General features: G+C 37.2%; 1 protein-coding gene across 5 annotated transcripts in view; it reads left to right on the top strand.

Moving 5' to 3' along the window:
• Positions 1–25,862, top strand: part of LOC149774153 (E3 ubiquitin-protein ligase TRIM71-like) — a 105,761-nt gene that overhangs the window by 27,035 nt on the left and 52,864 nt on the right. For 4 of the 5 annotated variants that reach the window (XR_016417067.1, XM_089945832.1, XM_089945833.1 and 1 more), the window contains one exon: positions 6,704–6,727. The exons of the other annotated variant lie outside the window; for it this stretch is intronic. Coding sequence is in view for 3 of the 4 variants with exons in the window: in XM_089945832.1 (XP_089801958.1) it covers positions 6,704–6,727 (24 nt within the window). In the remaining variant the exon portion in view is untranslated. The remainder of the gene's footprint in view (positions 1–6,703; positions 6,728–25,862) is intronic. 5 annotated transcript variants of the gene reach the window in all.

The raw sequence follows: 25,862 nt of genomic DNA, 5'->3' as shown, positions 1-25,862 counted from the left end.
CTCATCGTCAATATTGTTAAATCGTTTATATCGTTTATATCAAACAATCACCGGGGGCCCCTAGTGGCCGAGTGGTCTAAAGCGCTCAGAGTTACGGATCACTGCTATCTCACGCCAGTAGCTTCTCGTGGGTCGGTGGTCCTTTTCGGGGTTTTCCGCGAGTTATTCCTGCACCATTTATACTGGCCGTCATGTATAAGTCTATCTTGTGCTGAAAAATGACGTTAACCTCTATAATAATAACATAAAATCAAACAGTCATTTTTCCATCTGCTATTTCATCCAAAACCATTTTGTTATGTTTTTTACAAAGTGTTCCTTACAATACAAAATTCTAATTTGAATGATGCATGAAAACAACAAATACTATATGCAATATCCTCATGGCCTTTTTATTTGTACTTAATCATTTTATTTGTACTTAATCATTTTATTTGTATTTAATTATTTTATTTTTATTTAATCATTGATGTTTTCAAAGTGGAACTGTTTTCAGTTTGTTTATCCCTTAATGCTTCTGTACCGAAAACGTTTACTTTAATTTTAATCGAAAGTCTGTCAAATGATAGGAATATATCTTAGCAGATATGTGGATTGTATTTGCATTAGTGCATTTGATTTTGATATTGTGCTTTTAGCTACAATTGGACTTGGTGTCCTAGGTTAATTGCATCAATATCATTATATTTGTACATCGATTTTTCTTCAATCTTTAAATGTAGTCGAATTAACTGCTGTCAGCTATCTTGAATTTACGGCTATTATAGATTTGATGTTTATTCATTATTTCGGTGGGGATAGTACAACGAATTCTGGTCAGAATCATGCCTTTTGAATGAGCTATATCAGCCGTTTATACGACAGATTATGCAATTATTACAGATATATTTCATCAATATATAATACATATTTTGGCATTAATAATTGTTCATTGGATTCAGCCAGGATATAGATAGTTAAATAAATAGATAGATAACGTGCCTATGTGCACGCGACTATGTTTGACATCTTGTTTTGTCATAAAATCATCACGTTTTATACTTATCCACTCCGATAATTATATCATGTAAGTCCATGCTCCAGATATAGGAACATGAATCAATCAGCTTTGACAAAAATGATGCAGTTGACGTTGCCTAACACTTCCAAAGAAGTGCATTCTGATTGGTCTGAAATACCCATAGTGTAAGATTTTCTAATCAGATTCTCGTTATCGTTCGAGAATGTGCACACCAGCACAGACACAAAAAGGCTTTTTATCATTTATCAAAAACGAAGCCACACAAGATATTACGTCTGCACGGTTTCTGTTGTTACGTGAGCAATTAAGGCATTTTAGCATTTATTAAGAATCAATGAGTTTATCTCTAGAAAGCAGCTGTTCACTAATAATATTTAAATGAGAGGGTCAAGTTAATACTTTAAGGTGTTATAACTTTAAGATATACATATCTACTCTGGAGTATGTTCAATGGTATATTAAAACACATTGTGACATAAACTGCTCCAGTATTGACCCACTTGTTTAATTATATATTTTAGTCTTTCAGGCATGCGTGGGTACATGCTATTATATATATATATATATATATATATATATATATATATATATATATATATATATATATATATATAATGTATTAAAAGATCCCAAAAATTGGCAGAGCCTTCCACACATCGTTGTGCAAAATAAGAACGACAGCGCTTTCTTGAATAACGAATGCCAGCATGGGCAAGTGAAGGGGGGATAATATATCAAGCTCAAACTGGTTTCCGAAAAGGGACACGCCATATTAAATGGTTTAATATTGAAACATTGGTTTATAAATTGTTACGCATACCTGGTTTCATATTATGTTGTCATCAACTGACTTGTTTCAAGTCATTTGATTTGATTATCTCTCATAGTGTTAGGAATGTTTAGAGAAGTAGGGTATCGAAAAAGTTTTTTCATTGGATATATTCAATGTACATAAATAGTGTTTGTGTATCTGCTGTCTACGTTTTTAAGCATTATATACAATTTATCTTTGTAACATACGAAACAAAAACAATTACATTATTATTATTTTAATGACGAATATGTCAATTATTTTATTACCAAAGATATATATATATATATATATATATATATATATATATATATATATATATATATATATATATATATATATACCATTGCCATAATTTATACTATCTGGTGGTGTTATTGCTAATTGTACAGATATTATCAAAACTCTAGAAATTCAAGTTGTGTTGAAGAGGTTCAAGATTACTATTGAGTAAACTCTAAGTACTGTCTCTCCTATTTATACCACAGAACAAAATTTGTGTAGCTATCATTATTATACTCATACTGAAAATTTGCAGAACAGATTTGGTAAAAGTTATTCGAAATTACAAAACGATATGTTTTCTTTTGCATTCCATACCGGTAAATTTGGCCGGTATCCTTTTTTATTCGTGACGTTACAAATTACTTTAAAACATGATATTTTAATTATAGATTATTCATACTCAGCATAATGTTGAAAACTGTTAAGAAAAATCAACACGAAAATTAAACCAAAATGGCGTTCCAGGCCTGAACCACTGTCTCCGTAATATTTACTAGATAAGGCATATCAAGTTTTCTTGTATATTTTAATTTTGCTTCTGATTTAATTTGTATGTGCATACATTCTTTTGAACTCGCATAACCATTTTGTTGTTTTCTTTTTTACCTTTCATTTAGTTTGATGTTGAAACTTTCTTTTCAACTCGCTCATCCAATTGCCATTTATAAACTTTTTATTTTCTTGTTTGAACTTTATTTATGACTTCCGTCTGCCAAACACGAGGTAACGAGCTCAATGCTCGCGTCATCCCAATCTTGTTATAATTTTAACTTTTTAAAATGTTGAATCTTTCTTTCAAAGTCGCTGATCGCAAGTTTTCAATTTTAATTTTTTTATTGTTTAAGTTGAAATGCTAGAAGAAACGAGGTTCGCACCCAGTAACTACTAACTTTCTTCTATACTAACGTTTGCTAAGCAACAAGTTGTCAGTTCTAAATTCGCGGCACCCAATTTGTTTATTTTCAAACTTTCTTTATGACTAACGCCTGCCAAACACTAGGTTCCGAGTCTAATTCACGCGGCATCGCAGTTTTGTTTTTATTATTTCTTTTTTAAAATTTATGTGGAAACTTTCTTTTCTTACTACGCTTGCCAAACAATATTTCGCTAGTTCGAATGTTGCAGCATCTACTTTGTTTTTTGTTACTTCTTCATGTTTGAACTTCCTTTTCAACTCGCGCATTCCAAAGTTTATTGCGGTATTTCCTGCTTTTTATATTTATGTTTAAACGTTCGCAAGAAGTCTCGGGTTCGAAACTTGCGGCTTCCCATTTTGTTATATTGAAACTATCTTTTATTACTAACGTCTGTCAAACAAGAGGTTGCGAGTTCGAAACTTAAGGCATCCCAATTTTTTATTTTATTTTTAACTTTTTTTGTTTGTTTTCATGTTAAAACGTTCTTTTGAACTCGCTCATCACAATTTTTATAATTGTTTTACATTTTTACATGTATGCTGATACTGTCTTGTATTACTCTCGGCATATAGCAGATTTCATCGGCATAGTACATGGATTGTCCATCTCTGTTAAGTTTGCAGTCACTTTGCACACCAAATTCTTCTGCTGACTGAAATGCTGTTAAATCTAGGTTAAAAATCCCAATCACATCACATCACAATTCATCTGCAATCTCAGCATTCTGTCCAAAACGTTGTCACAATCAAGTATAATTTATTAGCGGTACGTAGTGCGATTTTCCTAGACAACCATAGTCACTATTTAACGGTATCCCTCATTAGACCGTATCTACAAAATCGCCAATTTTCAGCAGATACTGTATGCAACACAATCGCATCCTCAGACCCGTTACTAATCTTAATAAATTAAATGACACACTAGTTTTCAAATTTATAGCAATAAATAATTCCTGGTATTTTAACAGCTGACTGTTTATCGAATATTTCATTATCAATAGTACTTTCAGGCTTTATGTACAAAGACAACATTCTAGGTGTGCGATACTGAAAGACAGATTGGACAGATGTATCGAATGCTATATTACCCATTCAAAATCAAATATGGATGGAAGAAAGAAGAATATCAGAGAAACCTCGTCATTACGAGATAAGTTCTAAAACAAATAAAATAAAACTAGTCGGGTTGTACGTTCTTTTTAATCGACTTAAAAGTGTTCACCGAAACATATATTAAACGAACAAATGAGTCTTTTAATTAGTATTTTAACTGCATATTAGAGGGGAAAATCAACAATTAGATATGCATACTTGAATTTCCGGCAATGATGGCCATATTGTAAATCTTGTCACCATCGTTACTGCTAAATGGATGATTATGTTAACATGAAATGTTCACTAAGATAATTACTATGATAAGTCTGTGTCCGATCTGAGGTCATATTGTGGCCGAGTGGTCTGAAGCGCTCACCATTTCGGATCACTGCTATCTCACGTCTGTCTTCGTGGGTTCGCCTCTCGGGCTTGGCCAATGTGGGTATTTGAAAAGGCTTGCCAGTAGTTTCTCATGGTTCTTTCCTGGGTTTCCCCGGGTTTTTTCCACCGTTTATACTGGCCGTCATGCATAGCCTATCTTGTGCTGAAAGATGACTTTAAACCCTATAATAATAACATAAAATAAAAGAATCATCATTCAACCTGCTATTTCATCCAAAACCATTTTGTTGTGTTTTTTACAAAGTGTTCCTTACAATACAAAATTCTAATTTGAATGATGCGTGAATACAACAAATACTATATGCAGTATCCTCATGACCTTTTTATTTGTATTTAATCATTTTATTTATATTTAATCATTGATGTTTTCAAAGTGGAACTGTTTATCAATTTGTTTATCCCTTAATGCTTCGGTACCGAAAACGTTTGCTTTAATTTTAATCGAAAGTCTGCCAGATGATAGGAATATTTCTTAGCAGATATGTGGATTGTTTTTTCATTAGTGATTTTGATTTTTATATTGTGCTTTTAGCCACCAATTGACTTGGTGTCCTACGTTAGTTGCATCAATATCATTATATTTATACATCGCGTTTTCTTCAATCTTTAAATGAAGTCGAATTAACTGCTGTCAGCCATCTTGAATTTACGGCTAATATACATTTGATATTTATTCATTAATTTGGTGGGGATAGTACAACTAATTCTGGTCAGAATCATGCAATTGTGAATGAGCTATATCAGCCATTTATACAAGACAAATGATACAATTATTACAGATATATTTCATCAAGATATAATACATATTTTGGCATTAATAATGGTTCATTGGATTCAGCCAGTATAAGGATGGTTAAACAAACATATGTGCACTCGACTATGTTTGACATCTTGTTTTGTCATAAAAATCATCACGTTTTATACTTATCCACGCCGATAATTATAGCATTACGTCCATGCTCCATATATAGGGACATAAATCAATCAGCTTTGACAAAAATGATGCAGTTGACGTTGCCTAACACTTCCAAAGAAGTGTATTCAGATTGGTTTGAAATACCCATAGTGTAAGATTTGCTAATCAGATTCTCGTTATCGTTCGAGAATGTGCACAACAGCACAGACACAAAAACACTTTTTATCATTATTTTGTATAAAAAAATGAAACACACACTGCCAATTTATACAAATCTAGTACAATAGCATTTTGCCGTCCTATGACCGTGCTTGAACCACGTTTTTCTTTTCTTTTCCAAATTACATCGATTGACGAAAATAATATTGTATTATCTAATGCAGAGAGAACGGTCCTCACAATCTCATAGCGTAAGATGAACTGTTATGAAAAGTGCAAGTTTCTTATTTTCCTTTCTTCTAATATTCAAATATCAACAAAGAATTATCTGCTGGAAGACGTATCAAGTGTGCAATGTGCATTTAATTAGGACAGTGTCGTCTTTGCATAATGTACTACCTATCCCTTTTCCTTGATGAAAATAGTGAGGAAACCTGATAAGAATTTGTAATCATATTATCTTGGTCTTTCAAGAATGTCCACATCAGTACATACAAAAAACACATTTGCATCATTTGTGTGTAAGAAATAAACATACACTGCCAATTTATACCAATGTACAGAACTATCATTTTCGATTTACTGTATTGTAGAGAGAGAAAGAGAGAGAGACATGTTCTGCAGGCATTTGTGCAACAAAAAACTCTATAATTATACAAATTAGTCAAATACTGAAGAAAAAGCATGGGTTTGGAAAACAGAATGACAGCTAATGTCTTCGAAAAAATAAGCAGATGAGCATGTTTGAAAACGCTATACTTTTCTGAAATAAAACAATATTGGTTTTGTTTGCCCACTTTCCTGATCACACATTACCGCATCCGCGGTACGTTTTACTTATACCAGTCAACACGACAATTGAGAGATGCATGACTTCATCATTATACACACAGTTCGAGGCCAATGCAGGAAAACAATAATATAACACAAACTTCAGAGAGGCAGTGTATATTTAATGACTTACTCTGTGTATTTTGCCCTGTATTTCCATTGACGAGTATGACGAATTTGTGTATGCGTGTCCTCTCCCTTTCTGGAGAGTATATTATAGGGATTTAGATCATCTTCTCTAATATCAGGCTTATTCTTTTCTTTCAGGAAGAAAGAGAGAAAATAGAAAGAGTAAGGAAAAAAATAAAGATACTCTGCGTAAATAATCACAAATCATGTATTACTTACATTTAGTATGTGATGTCTGAGACGAATATATTTAAGAAAAGTAATTATTATCCAAAATTTTTATTCATACCCTTGTCTTATTGGTTCTATATCGCGCATTTATTGCTCTTGTGGGAAAAAGAAATAACGTCCTTCTTTTAGCAAATCCGTACAAACCGACAGTTGTATTGGCTAATTAATTATACCTTTTTTTCATGATGTGAATATTATAGTTCTACATTGACCTACCAGCTGTCCATCCTGTTAAATTATTGACTGCCCGGCCTTGAACTTTACAAGCCTTGACATGATAATTAGTTGCACTTTCTAAATATATACTATGATTAACATTGTTTTGTTATATCTCACTTTTCAAGGTCACAAGCAGGGATATGTAACCATGAAACTTGATTTTAGAAATACGGACAACACTTTCTTATCCTATTCAACAAAACATACGGGATGCGTAGCTTGAGTATAATATAGTCCTGTAGTTGTTAAAATGATAATGTCTCAGAAATTACCGATTTACTTGTATGACCTTCGGTTTTGTTTAGGCTACAATTAATTATTGAGCGCCAAAAGATGAAATTAACATTATGTGAACGTTTAGTTTATATGTACATATGGCCTAACAATCCCTGCGCAACTATGTTTCAAAGCACAGCAGGCACAAATCTAATTAGTGATCACAATTACTCTGTAAATGGTGTATTGTCTACTTCATTAAATAGATAGTAAATAGTGTCTAAAACTCTGCACATAACATTATCGAATATATACATTCTACACCTTCCGTTTCATAGCAACATTAGTTATATTTAAATGTCCGATTGATTTTCCACTGAAAATATGATGGAGGCAGTACAAATGGCGTAACTATGTTTCAAAATAGCCGCCAAATCTCAAATTCGTGACCATACTTACTCTATATTGGTAAATTTTCTAAAGTGTATTTGGTTTCATTGGTATTAAATAGTGTCTGAAACACTCTTCAGAACAATGTCAAATATATACATTCTAGCCATTATTTTTGATGGCAACGTATGTTAGATCTAAATGTATATTTAATTTCTCGCTGAAAATATATCGTTTGTAGTCCAAATATGTGCGTTAGCTCTGTTATTTCGCCAGTCAGCACAAGGAGTTTGTTGCTGATACTCCTTCTAAAATATTAAATAACGGATATCATTAACATTCTTGTAAAACCCGTTCCTCCGGAATGGATGGTCATTTGAAATTAAGTTTGTGCTAGCGATGCCATTCGGACATCGAATATTCCTGTCACGGTGGTGATCTTGAAAACCTTGTTATCAATATTTTTTCCTGAATCAGTGATTATATCAGCATAGCGATTTCGCCGAAATGCTAATATTGATGCTTATTTGGTTTTAAATTAAAAAAATGCCCACGCTGCTGGTAATATGTTTGCCAATTGGCATCCTGACAAGCTTGGAATACCTACGTATTCCTCATGACTGTTCAACTCTAAATTGTGCTTTCCTTCAAATCCTTCTTACAATGTATAGTATATACGTAATAACTAGAAATGTTCTTAATCTTATATGAAGTATGGCACAATGGCATCCATCTTGAACATCTTGTCATTGCTGTTGTTACGACTCTAGATCTTTAACTAAATAGAGTAAAGAATTTAAACAAGAAATTACAAAAGACATTTCATATATCTAGATTACAGATGTGAATATTCCAAACAGACATTATTGTGATTTATATTCCAAATAATTTCAAATGTCCTATCATAATTTCAAAAGTAAATACTGGTTTGGAACGAATTTCAAAAGTCTTGAATGTGCTGATGTACGATAATGACACAATCAAGTATGTATTTTAATGAGCCGCTTAGATTGCCTATAGTATAAATGGGGGGTGTGGGTTGTTGTTAATGAAGTCATTACGGTCACTCTCGCGAATATATGGTTGAAATCCATTGGATGCGGGCCGACGTCTGTTCGGACTAGCGTCCATCTCAAGTTTGAGTAGATCATATTTGCTCTTCCGGTGATAACATCCTTCATAAATTGTCGTTAGGTTGGTGCGCTATCTTCAACCAACCACGACTACAGTTATCACGAGATAAGTACAACGAACTTCAATAACAATATTACTTGACATGAATTTCAACGTGGGTCATATTCCTTAAATGTTTGTCAGATCCACGGAGAGGTTTTCTTTATTGTCTGTGTTTATTATGCAACGAATCAATGTCGCATAACACACCAACAGGGTTTAACCAAGTGATATTATCATAGCGGCACAGATTATGGTATTGAAACGATATGATTACAAAATCACTTCGTCGTCAGATAATTTACAGGCACCCGCTGCTGTCATATTTTTACAAATATATTCCCGATACGTTCCGTGGACGAAGCCATTCTGTATATTATTACGTGCCGCTGATATAATACGCTTATCATCCATGGTCTTCTTGTCACTCATCAGTTCGCGACGAACTCAGACATTGTGTTCACATATATAATACTTTAGTGACCGTATGTATGACTACCGTGAACACTACCTTGATATGTGTTGGCGCCATTATCCTCAACTCGAAAAAATCAGTCATATTGATACATATCCAATAGGGAGACCGGTTCTAATTATAATTATCCGCGTAATTATTTTGTTCTAAATATTGTCAAGTCGCTAAATGTCAGTCTAGCAAAAAAGGAAAACAAACAAAAACAAAACAAAATAACACCAAAACCACATTAGTTTCACGTATTTCTTTATCGAACGAAATTAATCTTTATAGCTAAATGTAACCAGGAATGATGTTTGTTCTCGAAACAATCAGAACACATGGTTGCCTTTTGTGTAATTACCCACACACTGATATTTGAGTATATTGACATAAATGTCAGCAACGAGATTACATTACGATTGACATGAATCTTAGAAAGAGTATGATCATTTCTGTGGGATCGGTAATATTAGACATTTAACTTTTTTCTAAATGTGGCAAAATTTCAATGATTTGTATCCATTTCATGTATCGGCGGTCCTGCAGCGTGTCTTTAGCGATTTGTATTACCAGTCGTGCAAATGATACTTATTCGTCGAATCGTCCTTGAAAATATTACAAGCAAATTCACATTCGCCGAAATGTGACTGAACAATCACCGTAGCTCACGCTGCTGTAACAACTAAACTATGTAACTTTGTAATGTTTTATTGTTATTTATTAATCAGGAGATTAATCGATTCAATGGGGAGCCCGTATGTATCCGAACCCATGTCGCCGCTAGTAGATGAGTGATCCATACATCAGGATATTCTAATGGAGTCTAGGTGCATTGCTGATTATGTAATTTTTAACAAATTGTATACTATTAAGTGAATTTATTTGGATAAGCACACAAATGGCAGAAATAGCACCATCTCAATGTATAGCAGAACATCCCGCTCCTGAAGTGGACATATTCCAAAAGGACCTCAGAGTGGACATTGCCAAGTACAAATATGTGGATACACAACGTGTACACGATATAGCAAAAGCCACACCAAAGTTTTGACGTCGAGGAAAAGGAAACAAAAGTTGTTCAGTACATTTCAGTGGTATAATTTACTGTCATATGTATCTGCATTCTCATAATACACGTTTTACAAATGCTACATGGTTATAAAAATATAGTCTCCTATACAAAGTGAAATATATTAACCGGATGAAACAGATTTAATCGCGACACTGAAAACTGTACTTTGGAAATTTCTGCAAAATGTGGTACAGATACCAACGTGAATTTATATGTCATAGTCAGATCAGGGAACAGTTGTAGATAACTGTGTTGGAAAGCAGAAAACCACTGTTGATGTTCGGAAAATCACAAGTAAGGTCAGGCCGTCGTAGAAGAGTTTTACGAGTTATATCCTGATGAATACGACACTACGACTACGCACAAACACGCATTCACCACAAGATTATTTATCTAAAATAATGCCATAGCTGATTCCGTGAATATATCAAAATTTGTCGACGACACAATTACAGCTGATGCTGATTTTAAGTTGTCTTGTTGGGCTGTTTATAATTTATCGGACGGATGAGTGCAGATATTCCCACAGATAAAACAGCCGACCTTGAAAACCGTGGATCGAGTCTTGAGGAAATGCAAGTAGAACAAGATTAAACAAGTTCCCGTACAGAAGAAATTGCAGATATCGAACACGTTCGAGCAGGGGTAATTCTGCTACATGACAAATTAGAGGAAAGATATGCCATTTATTGTGAGCCTTACGGAGCCTTATTGCGACTATATTTCGTTCCCGGGACTATATTTCTCAGAGGGAATAGCGGTTGTTAGTTTTTATCTACCTCGAAGGTAATAGGCATTCTAGCTGTAAGACGTATCGCCTAAAAATGGCATCAGCCACAAAATGAATCACTATGTCACCCGCACTACATGTCCCTTCCTCGGCACCAACGATTTCATCCAAAGTACCTGTACCACAAGCACCTGCATCATCAGGAATTACATCGGTCTGCGTGGGACATCGTTCAATGGTGGATAAACATACTCTTACTCTGATTGTTAAAATGTGTGGCTGCTTCGAGAGGTTGTCTGGGTATAATTTGAGCTATGGTGTGGAATTTGTTAAAATGGCCGCTGCGGTTGTCGGAATAGTCGCCTGTGATACAGTAGTGGCGTTAATCATACCGATATCAGCAGGCTAAACCGCGTGGAAATTGTAACGAGATAAACCACAACGACGATGATAACAAATATGGTTTATGTACCAATGAGGTTGCAGCGATTAGTTGTCGTGTAGTATTCAGTCTAATCAAGATTACGTTGCGCAGTATGTACACGTTCCTGAAGTAAGGTCTATTCGATTTTCTCCGCGGCGGCTTCCCTTTGTCAGCCAACGTTGGTAAATTTGTATGCAGCTACGCGTTGGCCGCGTCGTCGCAGGGAAGTGTATCATAACATTTGTCCCTCTCCACTGTCATCATGTGTCTATATATGATGAATTTTATACAACATGTTTTACTTAGCTCTGAACGGTGTTACCTTGGGGGATCCGGGTGAATTATATTTAACAATCGAAATAGTGCTGGCCACGTTCAAAATCTCTTTGAAGGGATTCCATTAAGTAATTTCGTTTGTCTATATTCTTATGGGCCTATTTCAAGTGTTCAGCTGACATTTCTACTATCATTGTTGTGACTATCTCCGCGGGTTATTTAAACACAGAGACACGTAAACGGCAAGTACAACGACGGGTGTTACATTTCAACAAGATTATAAAAGACATAATTATGCTATGACTGACTGCCAGCATAGATACAACTATGTATTGTACATTTCAGCGTGGTTTTTACTAACCATAATGCGAACTTGACTGAGTTCGGATCGTTGGTGAATTTGTATGGGTTGATTAAAACTATATTTATCTCATATGAATATATATCAACAGCTTCACCTCAAATATAAGTCCATGAGCAGCAGGGAAGTTGTACAGACCTTCCTGCACATACAAAATAAACCTTCCTACGCAAACTTTCTCCGTAGAAGCCTCGGATTTCACTTTTGCGGCCTTCTACGGAGATCAAATTTCATGCATTTCAGACTAGGTGCATCAGGTGGTCGCGTCGGTGTGTCAACGAGTATAGCGTCCGAGACAGGAAAAATAAAATAAGAGAAATGTTTTTTGTGTTAATTTTTTTGTTGCAACGCGGGGCTGCTTTTTCATGAATAAATTTGATCAAGACCAATTCGATACCGACTGCGTGGATCGTGAAGATTTATCGTGATAAACCCGTGCAGCGTTGCCTGAGCGCGGCTGAAGAAATTTTTAAATTTGTTTATGTCCATGTCGCCGTTGCACCAAGTCTGATGGATATTTCTCAACGTGTGTGTGTCCACGCCATTGGACACCGACAAAATATTACAATTATCTCTAATCACCTTTGGAATCTGCGTATATCTCTGTGTCACGTAAATAACATCGGTGTTCTTGTGTCTGCCACGCGAGAATATTCTAGCCGGGTTGGTCTGTTTGTCCAGCATAACATCGTCGAATACAACAAGATTATTAATATCGCCATCTAAATTCTCCACGGATGGAGCTTCATTGATGTCTGTGATGAATTCGATTGTGCCTTCGTCGGTATTGTCGCTGAATTCTTTTAGCACCTGATAACATCGTTGATCGTCCACGGATGGTGCAATCAAGTACAATTTGTCCCATTTTAGCCATCGCGTAATCAAATTTAGCAACAACTGCGTCTTACCAGATCCTGACGGGCCAATGATTATCATCCTGATCGAATTCGGTAATACCGCGTTATGTTTTATTTGCTCGCGTCGCTTCGTGGCTGAAAAATCAATTACATTCATGTTACTAAAATACATGGATCTATATTGTGTTAAGTGTCGCACACACACAGCTACTATAAATCCAACCGAAATCGTCACACGCAACAACAGGAATGCGATCTCAGGAGAATGTGAAGTTTGTAAGACGCGCAAGTTCAGATTTGTAAAAAAAAAACTAGAAGAACCACCGGAGGAGATATCGCAGCCTCCTTGACAAATCTACCTTGGACCCCCTGGGCAAAATATCCCGGAGAGAAGCATCTGCCAGGGTATAATTATTGTGGACCCGGAACGAGGCTCGATATCAGACTCGACGATAATAACCAACCAAAACAAAATGAAGATCCGGTAAACGCTATCGATAACGCTTGTTACTACCACGATCTCGCGTATCGCAGCGGGGATTTACAACAAAGGCATCTCGCTGATATCAGGCTAATTCACGCATTAGACGCAATTCCCAACAAAAGTTTCAAAGAGAAATTGGCAACATGGCTGGTAAAAGGCGCGATGAAAGGCAAATTAGTATTCGGTGCTGGTAAATAATATGGAGCAAATATATTATTCTCCGCGTGGATTCTGGCGAGGAAAATCAGCAATTGCCAAACTCGCCAAAGCCGCCAAAGTAAAACAATCCGTCGCTGAATCGTGGCTATCGAAACAGGCAATTTGGCAAATATATCTTCCTCCGCCTAAAAAAAATACCGTACGCGAGTTTCACTGTCAGCGTCCCTAATGAGGTCCATCAGGCCGATCTAATGTTTCTTCCTCACGATACCGTTGACGGCGTCACATGCAAATACGTTTTAACAGTCGTTGATATCGCTAGCAGGTATAAAGAAGCAGAGCCATTATCGAATAAAACAGCAACGGAGATCGCTAAGGCGTTTAGCGAAATTTATTCCCGATCCCCGTTGAAATGGCCGAATCTTCTCCAGGTTGATCCGGGTCGAGAATTTCTTGGTGCGGTTACTTCACTGATGAAAAAGAATAATGTTAAAATCGGTCGCGGTATTGTAGGTGTTCATCACAATCAAGCTATCGTCGAAAGATTCAACAAAAAGCTCGCAGAACGATTATTCGGATACCAATACGCTCGAGAATTTATTCAAGATAATCGATCTCACGATTGGGTATCAAGATTGCCTCATGTGATTAACGCGTTAAATAATGAGACGACTCGAACAATAGCAATGAAGCCTGCAATTGCAATTACAAAATCGAATATACCACTAAAGCGAGATTCCACAATTCAGCCTGTACTAGGTAGCGTCACGGTCAGATATTTATATAAGCAAGGCGAGGCTGAAGGAGGCAGAAAAAGAGCAACCGACCCAACCTGGAGTGTCACAACACATAAAATATCCGCCGTAACAAGATCGTCAGGAAGACCAGCTATTTATATCCTAGATTCGTTAGCGCCTCAACGCGGATTTACCAAGGAAGAATTACAAATAGTACCAGAAGATACTCAACTACCGCCAGCGTCACTAATGTGATTTACTCGAATTCGTCCTAGCTGAGATAATTTTCTTACTCTCGACACGGCTAAATACACTAAATTTGACCAGGAAATTCTATCATCGACGATCCAAACTTGACCATCGACGGTCAATCCCTGCGACGAGTGTATCGTTGTTGCGTATCCTAGTTTCCACGGTGATTTTTCTGCATTTATCGCGTCATTAACGAGATTAATATCAACGAAGATAATATCATTCAAGACCAAAATCTTTTCTTTTCCGCATGGCAAAGTAATAATATTTTGTCGTCGGGTATTAGCGGGCCTGTAGTATAACGGTACCTGCAGCGTTGGAAATTTCTCGCAATGCAGCTTGAATAACATTTCCTGGATAATATCACGAATAATTTTCCTACTAGCAACGATCAAATGATCGGGACGCCACAAATTTAGAAAATCGCTCATTGGAGTCTCGTCGATTATTTTTCTCATAACGTCACATTGAATCTTATTCGGTTGTAATCGAATTAATTTCTTAAATTCAGTCAGTAAAATATCAGTCGATCTATAATCGGCGTCGATTTCCTCGTAATAATCAACGAAGTTTCTGAGCCATTCATGAGGAGATTCACCATCGATAGGATCAGGTTGGCCGTGATCTCCGCACATTATCACGGCGGTATTTTTCCCTTCCAGCCAAGTCAAGATTGATTTTAAAATATCTAAATTCACCGTGCAAATTTCGTCAAATATTATAATCTTGTTGATGTATTTGTTTCCCATACGAGCCGAATCCCATGATCCACCACTGTACTTGAAATAACTGTGATACGTGCAAGAACCAACGCCGCGCTGCTTTATTTCTCGCGCTAATCTGTGAGTCGGAGTCAACACAATCATATCGGAATTAGTAAATAAATTTATTGCTCGCGTTGTTTTACCGCTACCACCAGGACCATTTAGGTAGACGAATTTACTGCGTGAAATTGGGTCAAATGCAGATGCGGCCTTGGAAAAACCTTCAAATTTACCTCGATGAAATTCATCGCAATCTTCGACATCGGCGTCTTCGCAATAATCTAGAATATCCTCGTTTTTTATCCTCCAGGTTCCCCATGAACTACCATCGGTGATTAAATTTTCCAGCCTGTATTGGTATTTTTTATCGATATAAAATGAATCCGTCGCGACTCTAACGCGATATCAGAAAATTTATTTATCATCGAGAGTAAATTTATACTTACATAAGCGAGCATCGACGACCGCAAATGCGTATATTGCGCCGATTCTCCGTCAAGGTAGCTAATTACGGTACCTAACTTCGCTCCATCAATGATAATATTCTCTCTGTTGCAGAATATTCCTCGCGATACCGTATCGGCGATTATAAAATCCATCTCCGCGTCGTTGATAAACAACCTAGCGTGTCGATGTTTGTGGTCAACAGATCCACCTTGAGTAAATTTGCCAATTATTTTTCTTCCAATATCTTTCGCGTTGTCACAATCTGTCGGCAGCCACACCTCGGTCTGCTTCCTATACGATATGATCGCCTCGCTCACTGTCAACGACACTAACATCGATGAATCCAGCATGTATCTCAATAACACCGTAGGAACCCAACGGCGCTGAGAGAAATGCCTACCGAACCAAATATAACAAATTTTATGTAAATTTTTAGCAAACTCGAGCGACGTTACACAAGCGAATCCGGTCATGGCAAAATCAGGCAACGGTCCGTTAATCGCTACTCTTGTCATCTCGCTGGTAGGATGGCCGAATTTAGCAAAATAATCGGCACAATCGCCATATCCAAGAAAACTTCCAGGATAACACGCGCTCATGTCAACGGAGATCATATCTTCGAAATAATACTTGGTATTCCACAATCCGCCATGGCCGTATTCGATACAGCTAAGTTGAATATCAGCAAGATATTCGTTCCTTGTAGGTTTCCACGAGTTTCTCTCTCTAGCGGCATGAGCGGCCACAGACGGAATTGTAAAGCAATTTGTCAGTAATTGATCGGGATTCGACGAATATTTCACCGCGAGATTTTTCATCGACTCGTGTAATATTTCATCCCGGTAAATATCGCCGCATGGCAGAATAAATTGATCGTATCTTTCTTCGCTCGAAAACAACCATATCGATATTGGATCAGATACGCTTAATTTTTTGATAAATCTGAACATGGCATCGGAATTATTATTCTCCGCAGAAAATTCCGTAGAATTTTCCACGGGATAAAATTTGACAATACGATCCCGCGGAAATATCATCACCGACTGCGTCCACGCGTGGGAATTGTGATCGACAATCTCGATTGGTGCTCCTCGGGATCTATACGGCGACGAATATAATATTTCTCCCGATAACGTTTTCATTGTGATAGGAAATTTAAGTTTTTTACTCAACGCAGCTACATCGTCCACCGATGCACCATCAGCGACGGTCCTTGCCCACGCGTTAATTTTATTCAACCTCAACTGGGTCAAACCAGATCCACGTCGAGCGTTTTTCATATGTTCGATAACACGCTCAGCCACGCAATTTATCATCGGCGATTCTTTCATCGCAGGTAGATTTTTCACGTCCGGGTTGTTATTTAGCCGATAAATTCCATAAACGACTGCACTAGATGGATATGCCCTGGCGTAATAAGGACCATCGATTCCAAGTAACAATCCGTGCTTAGAGTTTTTATCGAGGACGACGTTTTTCTTACCGCCACGCACTGGATCTCGTTTATCGCGAATAATCCAAGTATCGTCGGGCATTTGTGCGATAAATTTTATTCCAAAGATAAATCGTTCTTCTTTGTGTTCGTTTTTTATGTGCTCGATTATTTTCTTGGCTCGTTCCAGATTCATCGTAGCATCAATGGAATTTGTTTTCCAAGTCGACCAAGTATGAACCGCTCAATCATCGAAGAATTCTTTCTTGGCTCGGTCAACCTCAGGTATAATATATTCTGCCTCATCAAGATCAAATGCGTCCATGATTATATTTTAGACAAATGTTTAAATTATAATAATGCATTGCAAGTGGATATTAATCGGTTCAACAAAATTCTGTGATAAATCCTGCAGAGGCGATTATTGCGGCGCTCATATACACGCAATTCGGCGTGGTAGCAAAGGACCACAACGTTGCTTAGTTTGTCAAGTTGGCACGCGAGGAAAAACTCGGTTGTGTTTGGCTTGTGGAGGGAAAAATTATCGGGAATTGCGTCGATATTATGAAAAAAGATCCTCGTCGGTTATAACATGCGAAGAAGATTATATTAATCGATTTCAAGCCAATAACGATTTAGACAAATCGATTATCATATATGAATCCAAAATCAACGATTACATGCGAGTTTAAATCTCATCCAACGATCATGGGATACGAAGCATCATCGGATGGTGTTGTCAGACATATCAGAACGAGGAAAAATGTTGGTAGTTTTAATAAATTTGGTTATCTCAGATTTACCGCCAATGTGAGTAAAGGAAGATGGACGAATTATCTCAGTCATAGATTTATATTCGAATGTTTTCACGGACCAATAGAAATCGGTCTCGTTATCGACCACATCGACGGAAATAAACTTAATAACAAATTATTCAATCTCCGGGCGGTAACTCAAAAGGAAAATTCCAAATTTGGTAACAGCGGCGGACGATCAGCCAAGGCGGTCAAATCGATAAATCAAGAAACAAACAAGGAACTTGTATTTACATCGATGAATGCCGCCGCAAAACATTTCGGTATTCATCCGAATTCCGTGCGACTTGTAGCAGAAAAAATTCAAAACGCAGCATTTTCATATGAATTCGGCGCTTGGATCAAATTTTCTTATATTCAGATAATTTCAGACTCAGAAAGTGAAATCAAAGATTTTTGAAAATTAATTGAATATTACAAAAATTATATAATGAACGAAGAAAACGTAAATAACATCATCGAGGCCATCGAGAATCTAAAAAAGAAAAACATAAATTTATCTTCAGATTTGGACGCAGGTAAAATCCGGTCCGAATTTGAGACAGTTGTTCAAGGAAAGCTCGAGTACAGGTACACGCTACCGTCAGAATATAAATTCATAAAGAAAATCCAGATTGCCATGTACCAATCGCTTGCGACAGTCAACGATGATCAAATCGAGAATTTTGTTAAATTATCGACGCTGGTAGAAAAAGTTAGATCGATTTTGTCCGACGAATACGAGTCAAGAAAAATTACAAGCTCGCGCGTCAGGCAGCTAAAAAATCTGATTGATGAAAGTAGAATCGAAGATTCTAGAATTAAAATCGAAGATTCTTAAATATAACGAAATTACTCAATTTTCTTGATTTTGACTACCAACTACCCCGTCAAAAATAAGAAAAAATTAATATTTATTTTACAAAATACAAGAAAAATGTACAATTTTCTTCATTTTGACTACCAACTACCCCATCAAAATCAAGAAAATTCTAACTTTGTCAAATTATTTTTATTTTTCATAAATAAAATTTATTTATTAAGAATATTATTTTTACTGAAGATTTTTTTTTTTTTACTAAATACAACGAAATTGCTCAATTTTCTTGATTTTGACTACCAACTACCCCGTCAGAAATTGAGTAATTTGTACATTTTTCTTTGATTTTGACTACCAACTACCCCGTCAAAATCAAGTAATTTGTACATTAGTAAAAAAAAAATAAATCTTCAGTAAAAATAATATTCTTAATAAATAAATTTTATTTATGAAAAATAAAAATAATTTGACAAAGTTAGAATTTTCTTGATTTTGACTACCAACTACCCCGTCAAAATCAAGTAATTTGTATATTTTTCTTGTATTTTGTAAAATAAATATCAATTTTTTCTTATTTTTGACGGGGTAGTTGGTAGTCAAAAGCGCGTATTTTGTAAAAAAATATTATTTTTTCCCGGTTTTTATTTATTTTTTTGGTCATTTTTCTCTGGTGGACAGATTTGAAAATCTTGAGAATGAAAATCGAAGATTTTTAAGATTCTAATTTCACGATCTCACCAGCAAATTGATACTCAGTGTTTCTCCGCGTATATCAAGTAAATGTCCGTTTTGATCCGTCAGTCTGAAATTTATCCTCGATAATAATCGATTGTGACATCGCAGGTAAAACGGATTTACTGGCTCTTTTATTATCAAAAATCCCGTAGAGACGCTAGGTGAAAACGAATATAAGATAAATCCCTGCTGTGCCTGCTCTGACACAGACGAATCCACGTTGTAGCTGTTTTCAACAACATCCGCGTGAAGATAAATCGCGATGACCTGCGTTATATTAACGATACCCGGCGAGATATGCCGCCCTTGCCCGGCAGGATCATTATAATGTTTGAGTATCGATTCTGATTGTATTTTTTAGTCCACGCGGCATGTAATTTCGGAAATAAATCATCGATGGTATCAGTGACGGATTTTCTCATTTTATCAACATCATAATCGGGAAATTTGAAATTTGTTAGCGTTTCCTCCGTTAATCCGAATACTGTCATGAATTTTTGTTTTTCTCCTGAATTTTTGATCAACTTGAAGCTGCTAATAGGAAGAACATAATCGGCAATTGATATATCGTCGATTATCGCCCGAATGAACATACCATGATAATATTCAACATCATTCGCGAGTTGATTTAAAAACTTCACGCGTCCGATAATTTCGCTGCATGAGCCTGATTTATTTAAGATACATTCATGAAAGAATCCCCGCAATAAATTTAAATGTATTTTATGTTCTTGATTAAAATCGTCGATGGTTCTTCTTATCAAGATACCGTCTATGGGGGCTATTATCCTGTTAATGTTGGTAGCGTCGAAGATTTCCACACCAGGGGGAATTTTAGGAAGAGGCAACCACGAGAGAATTTTGTTGTCCCTGAAAGTAAAAGCGAACGTTACCAGGTTAAATTTGTGGTTATTCATGAGATTGATGGCATTGTGGATCAGAGGCTTGTGTCTATAATCTCCGTACCATTCTTCGTCGGTGATAAAATCTGATTTTTTTGGCTCCGGTAGCTCTGGAGGAGCTTCTTCGTGCCAACCTGGAATAATACAATCAGATTTTTCTGGTTTTGCCAGAGGTACGATTTCGGGCCAACCTAGAACTGTCCTAATCGATGACTGGTAAATATCGACGACATATGGCGATTTTACCTCGATTATCGATGACAGCGTTGGTTCGTGTGCTAATATTTTTATTCCTGGATTAGCATCGCCGGTTATATTCGATATCCTACTGGTAAGTTCCTTATCGATTTGCTCAATTTCGTAACTGCCTGTTGGTATGCCAACGACGATCCAATCGGGAGTTCCATCGGGGCGGTTTTTATTGGCAAAAACAAGCGAATTATTCGATGATAATCTACCGAATGATTTCGACCTAACATTGGGCCAGCTGTTATAGACGCGTAACTGTGACAGCGCAATTTCCTTGACGCTAATTGGTATTGGAAAATCGATACTAAATTCTGGCCTGGTTGAGCTTGCCGATATCAGCGTTGTTATCGGCGGTGTCGTGTTTGTCACGATTTGAGTTAGTTCCGACATTATTGATATTCATTTGTTCAATCTCGGAGTAGATATTTATCATTGCCGAAAATTCTAGATCGGATATAACGCCGTCGTTGAGACTCTCAGAAAGCAACGATGATAATTTCGAATACGCCTCGTTGACCTGGGATAGTTTACTCGTGTATAGAGACAATTTTTCATTCGTGCATGATGATATTTTTTTTGCGATAATATTGAGAACACCGGCGATTGTCGTTGTCGACGAGATTATTATCGTTGCTATGATCGGCGCGATTGTTGTTACCGCGGATAAGATTATACCTGCGCCGGCGATAATTGCGCTTACCGCGTACACAGCAACATCGATGGCAATTAATCTACGCTGGTATTTCTTTATTTTTACCTGATACTCGTCGAGCAGCTTTTTTAGCGATTCTTGCCACGAACGCGCCTGATTGTAACGGTAGTCCGATGCGGTCATTTATTAGTTAATTATCTCAACAATTATCCAGTCGGTTTACCTATCTCAACAACTACAGTTGATTCGGATTGATCAATATTATGCAATGTCGATAAAAATTCGAAAATTGCAAGACAATTCACTGGTTCTGTGACGGATCTATCTGGTGGTTCTAGAACGAATTCTATGCTTCTATTTTCATTTAGCGAAATAATAAAAAATCCAGGGTAAAATTCATGGATCATTTTATCTTGTCTTGGTTGTACTTTAAATTTTAATCTAGCGATAAAATATATTCGATATATGCCAGTAATTGGCGCGCTGAAGCCAAATGTGTCATTATCGGGTGCCCATATATAATTATATACCTTTACTACAAATGGTACATGGCAGGAAAGATTTTTTGTTTCCATCTCCTCTGGTATCGAAATACGCGCTAATCTTCCAAGATTCATTGACGATATTTTTGTGTTAATATCGCTAATTTTTGCTGTTGCGTCGAGAAGTTTCGTTCTTAAATCTTGAATTTCTCCGTCGTACACCGATGTATCGACTTTTTGAAGCGCCAATCCATGTACTATGTTAAGATCCCTGTCAATGTTGTCAGTATTCTCGTTGATTCTTTTTATTTCCTTGTTGATATCGTCGTGCGATGCTTGATCGCTTTTCTGACTCATTACAGTATTTATTTTGGTAATATCGGCGAGAATATTAGTAATATCCTCGTTGATTTTTCTTACTTTATCGCTAAGATCGTCATGCGATGCTTGATCGGCTTTTTTCTTTGCTAGTTCGTTTGCGGCGGAGGAAGTATCGCTGGATGTTTTTATATCTTCCTCGATTTTTTTACTAAATTTAGTTAAGGTATCGTCGAGTTTTTTAAGATCGTTATTTAGCCTGTTAAGTCTTTTTGTCACTCTGTCCTGAAGATCATCGTGTAATGTTTTATCGGCCTTCAGAAGCAACGTTGCTGATAACTCGTTGTCCTTTTTTTCCACATCCGCGATATTAGCCTTCAGGGGTAACTTCGCTATAATATCGGCGATATCAGCGATGGATTTTGATACCGAATCTGACAGGCTAGTAAATTGATTAATGCGATCGTTATATTCGTCTCGCTTGATTATATCAGTTATTTTGACGTTGCTTGTTTGTAATCTCCCTTCGCGGCTCTGAAAAATAGCAACTTCGCCAGGATCCACTTCTGACAGCAATAGAAGATTATTAATATCATCCCTGGTTGCGAATTTTGATAGATCGACGTCAGTCACTTCTGCTTCCTTCTTCCTGTAGAGGAATCTCCCGTAAATATCAACCATGATATTTATCTATGGCATATTCAAATACGATTCTATGATACGGACCGGATGATTTTGAAATTGCGTCGAGGACATCAATTGATTCTGGACCACATATTGGTGGATCCGTTAATGTTTGTGTTGGAAGTGTAGAATACCAAATTGGAATATTTAACTTTGATACGTAATTGATAAATTCTTTTGGTGGAGCTAATCCGTACGAGCCGAAATAAACGACTTCGCGTGGATTAATCGCGTAGGCGACCCAATGTGTGCCAGGACCGGTATTTGAGTCGAGATTTATTATTCCTGTCTCGGTAGCGTTTGGTTTTTCTGGTAGTTGATCCCGCATAAATACGCCTCTGAAAAATTTTATTTTTTTATTTTTTGCTTCGTTGAATAAATCTAAATTTGAATAGGCCGTGCTAATCTTAGGCCGGATCCGTATGGGGGGCGTCTTAGATAAAGGCCGCTTCCCTTTTTTTTACCATATCGCCCTCCCATTATACTTTTTGCTATTTTATCGCCTACGGCTCCTGCCCCACCTAATCCTATCGCTTTTGCAATTCCGGGAAGAGCACCAAGTACCAATTTAGGAATAGCAGCTAGGAAAGGAAGAAATCCACCTACTTTGACCATGTCTCTGATGGCTCCTATACTAAGATTCACATGAACGCCGGAATTCGCTGATTTGGCTTTGGTGAAACGTTCACGTTGACCCCTAGTTAGCGATAGTTTGTTAGGACCGTCCTGAATTTGATCATTTTTCAGGGTTAATTTCGTACCGCATCGCTTTGATATCGCTGATTGGAGCTTTTTCATCTGACCCGGGGTCAGAGTCACGCTGACATGTTCGTATGGCATATTAATACTCGTTTAATCTAAATTTAGAAATCTAGGTTTTGTTACATTTTCTCGACAGGAGCGTCGATGACTCTCATTCTGCCGCTGATTCCTTCCAAGATCATTGTTCTATCGCTGAGAATCACCGCGATTGCCCTTGCTGGTCCACCTGTGTTAATTCTGGCCTTGAAATGGATATCAACGACGGATTGTTTTACCAAATCGAGATGTTCCAGGGAAAAGTAGTAGATAGGATAGCGAGTATTAAAATCCAGCTGTGATATTTGCAATCCCGTATCGATATTTTGATCGCGACCCATGAAACTTAACAAGCGATGATATGCGCGGGCCGTCGAATAGTTGGCAAAATCAATCGATATTTCCTCGGATGGTTCTTGTTGGCCGTTTATTCTCAGTGATGCGTTTGTTGCCGCGAAATTATCGAATATCATGTGACTGTGATTTTGATCATATCTATCTGCAGATTGAAGAGCAACAAAGATATGTCTAGGTGCCGAGACGCCCTGTTGTGACGCAATTCGCCAGGTAAATATTCCGTCAATATTAACGTCGAAGGAGTCGGTCATAGTTGTCAGCCAGGACATAACGGACTTTCCGCCTTGATTCATGAATGACAATAATTTTTCTTCCTCAAGCATCGATGGGACTATCGCTGGCATCCACAGGGTAAATTTGTCGAGGACCACCTTACCGACATTAACATCATCCGCGCTTATTTCTCGCCAGATGGCTCTGTTATTACCTTCGTCGTCTCGAATAAAAGTTATAGTGTGTTTTGCTCCGTAAATAACTTTCCTGAAATGCCTGCAAAATCCAAAAATGTGAGATAGCGGAATTGCACAAGAAAATTTTCGTTCATCTACACTTAACATAGCTTTCCGCGTGGCAAATCCGAGGTTGTATTCAACGTTGACACCGAGCATCGCGGAATTAACATCGGCGGGAGCGGCGTTAGCGGCATTTCTCGGTCTACCGATATCATATGGAAGATGATCGGCTTCATTGGAGTTATCCTTGGCGAACATCATACTAGGACCGGCTGACCTGGTAAAATCATCCGAGTATCTAGCTAGGCCTATAATCGTCGTTGCTATATCAACGTTGTTCGTGATTGATTCAATTTCTCTTCCATCGATCATGTAAGTGGCGCTCTTGAATAATGCCATGATGCCGTTGTTGACAAATCCGACTTTAAAATCTCGTTCATAGTTGGTATTGTTCGTCCTAATAATTCTCCCAACAAGTTCGATATACGCCTCAGATGGAAGAAAATATCTTGTCGTGTCGTGAACTTGAATTTCAACACGACCAATCGCATTTGGTATCACTGTGTCGTACGAAAAATACTGGAAATCTCGCACGGATGTGTCTCTGCCTACAGGCTCGTCCATGTCAAATACTTCGTTTGACACTTGTGCGAACATTTATTAATAAGAATTTCATCTAAAACGAAGACCGCTACCTGAAATGAAACTTGTGTTCGCGATTTTCCTTGCGAGATTTGTGTTAGCAACTTCCTGCGCTAGGTCATTTATTTTTTTATTTGCTGCGTCGTTTATGGCTTTGCTGATTTCGGGGGGCATTTCGCTGGTACTAGGTAATTTGACAGGCTGCTTTTTACGCATTAAATTTGATATTTTGCTTTTGACAAAATCGAAGCCTTTAGTTGCTAAATTACCAATACCAGAAACGACAGTTTCGCCGATTTTTCCTATTGCTTTTGACGCGAATTGCTTAGCTGCGGGTCCTATTTTAGGGACTACTCGCGTGACGAAACTTTTAACGATATCTCCGAGTCCATTGCCGTGAATATATTTGTATACAGGCAATCGAGAGTTAACTATGCGGACCTGTCTAGGTCTGCGCTGATGTTTGTGAACAATCATGTTATTTCAATTGTGTTGTTTTAATCGATGAGTTCGTCAATGAACTCTTTGTAAATGTAAGAGTCGATGAGGCCACCGCGAAATAATCGCTGGCAAATATCTGAGGCCTCGTTGATTATTTCACGAGAGTTATTTCCGGCTCGTTTTCCTCCGATTAATATTTCGAGGCGAGATACGTCGTTGACGACGCTGTCAGGGCAAACGGTATATCCTCTTCCTGTCTTTGGTTCTGGACTACTTCCCCACCCTGACAA

This window comes from Sinohyriopsis cumingii, unplaced genomic scaffold (assembly GCF_028554795.1).
Source record: "Sinohyriopsis cumingii isolate HCF-2022 unplaced genomic scaffold, ASM2855479v2 utg000426l, whole genome shotgun sequence".
NCBI classification, from domain to species: Eukaryota; Metazoa; Mollusca; class Bivalvia; order Unionida; family Unionidae; genus Sinohyriopsis; species Sinohyriopsis cumingii.
Note: the sequence above shows the minus strand (reverse complement) of the source record. Positions and strands in the feature narration are given on the sequence as shown.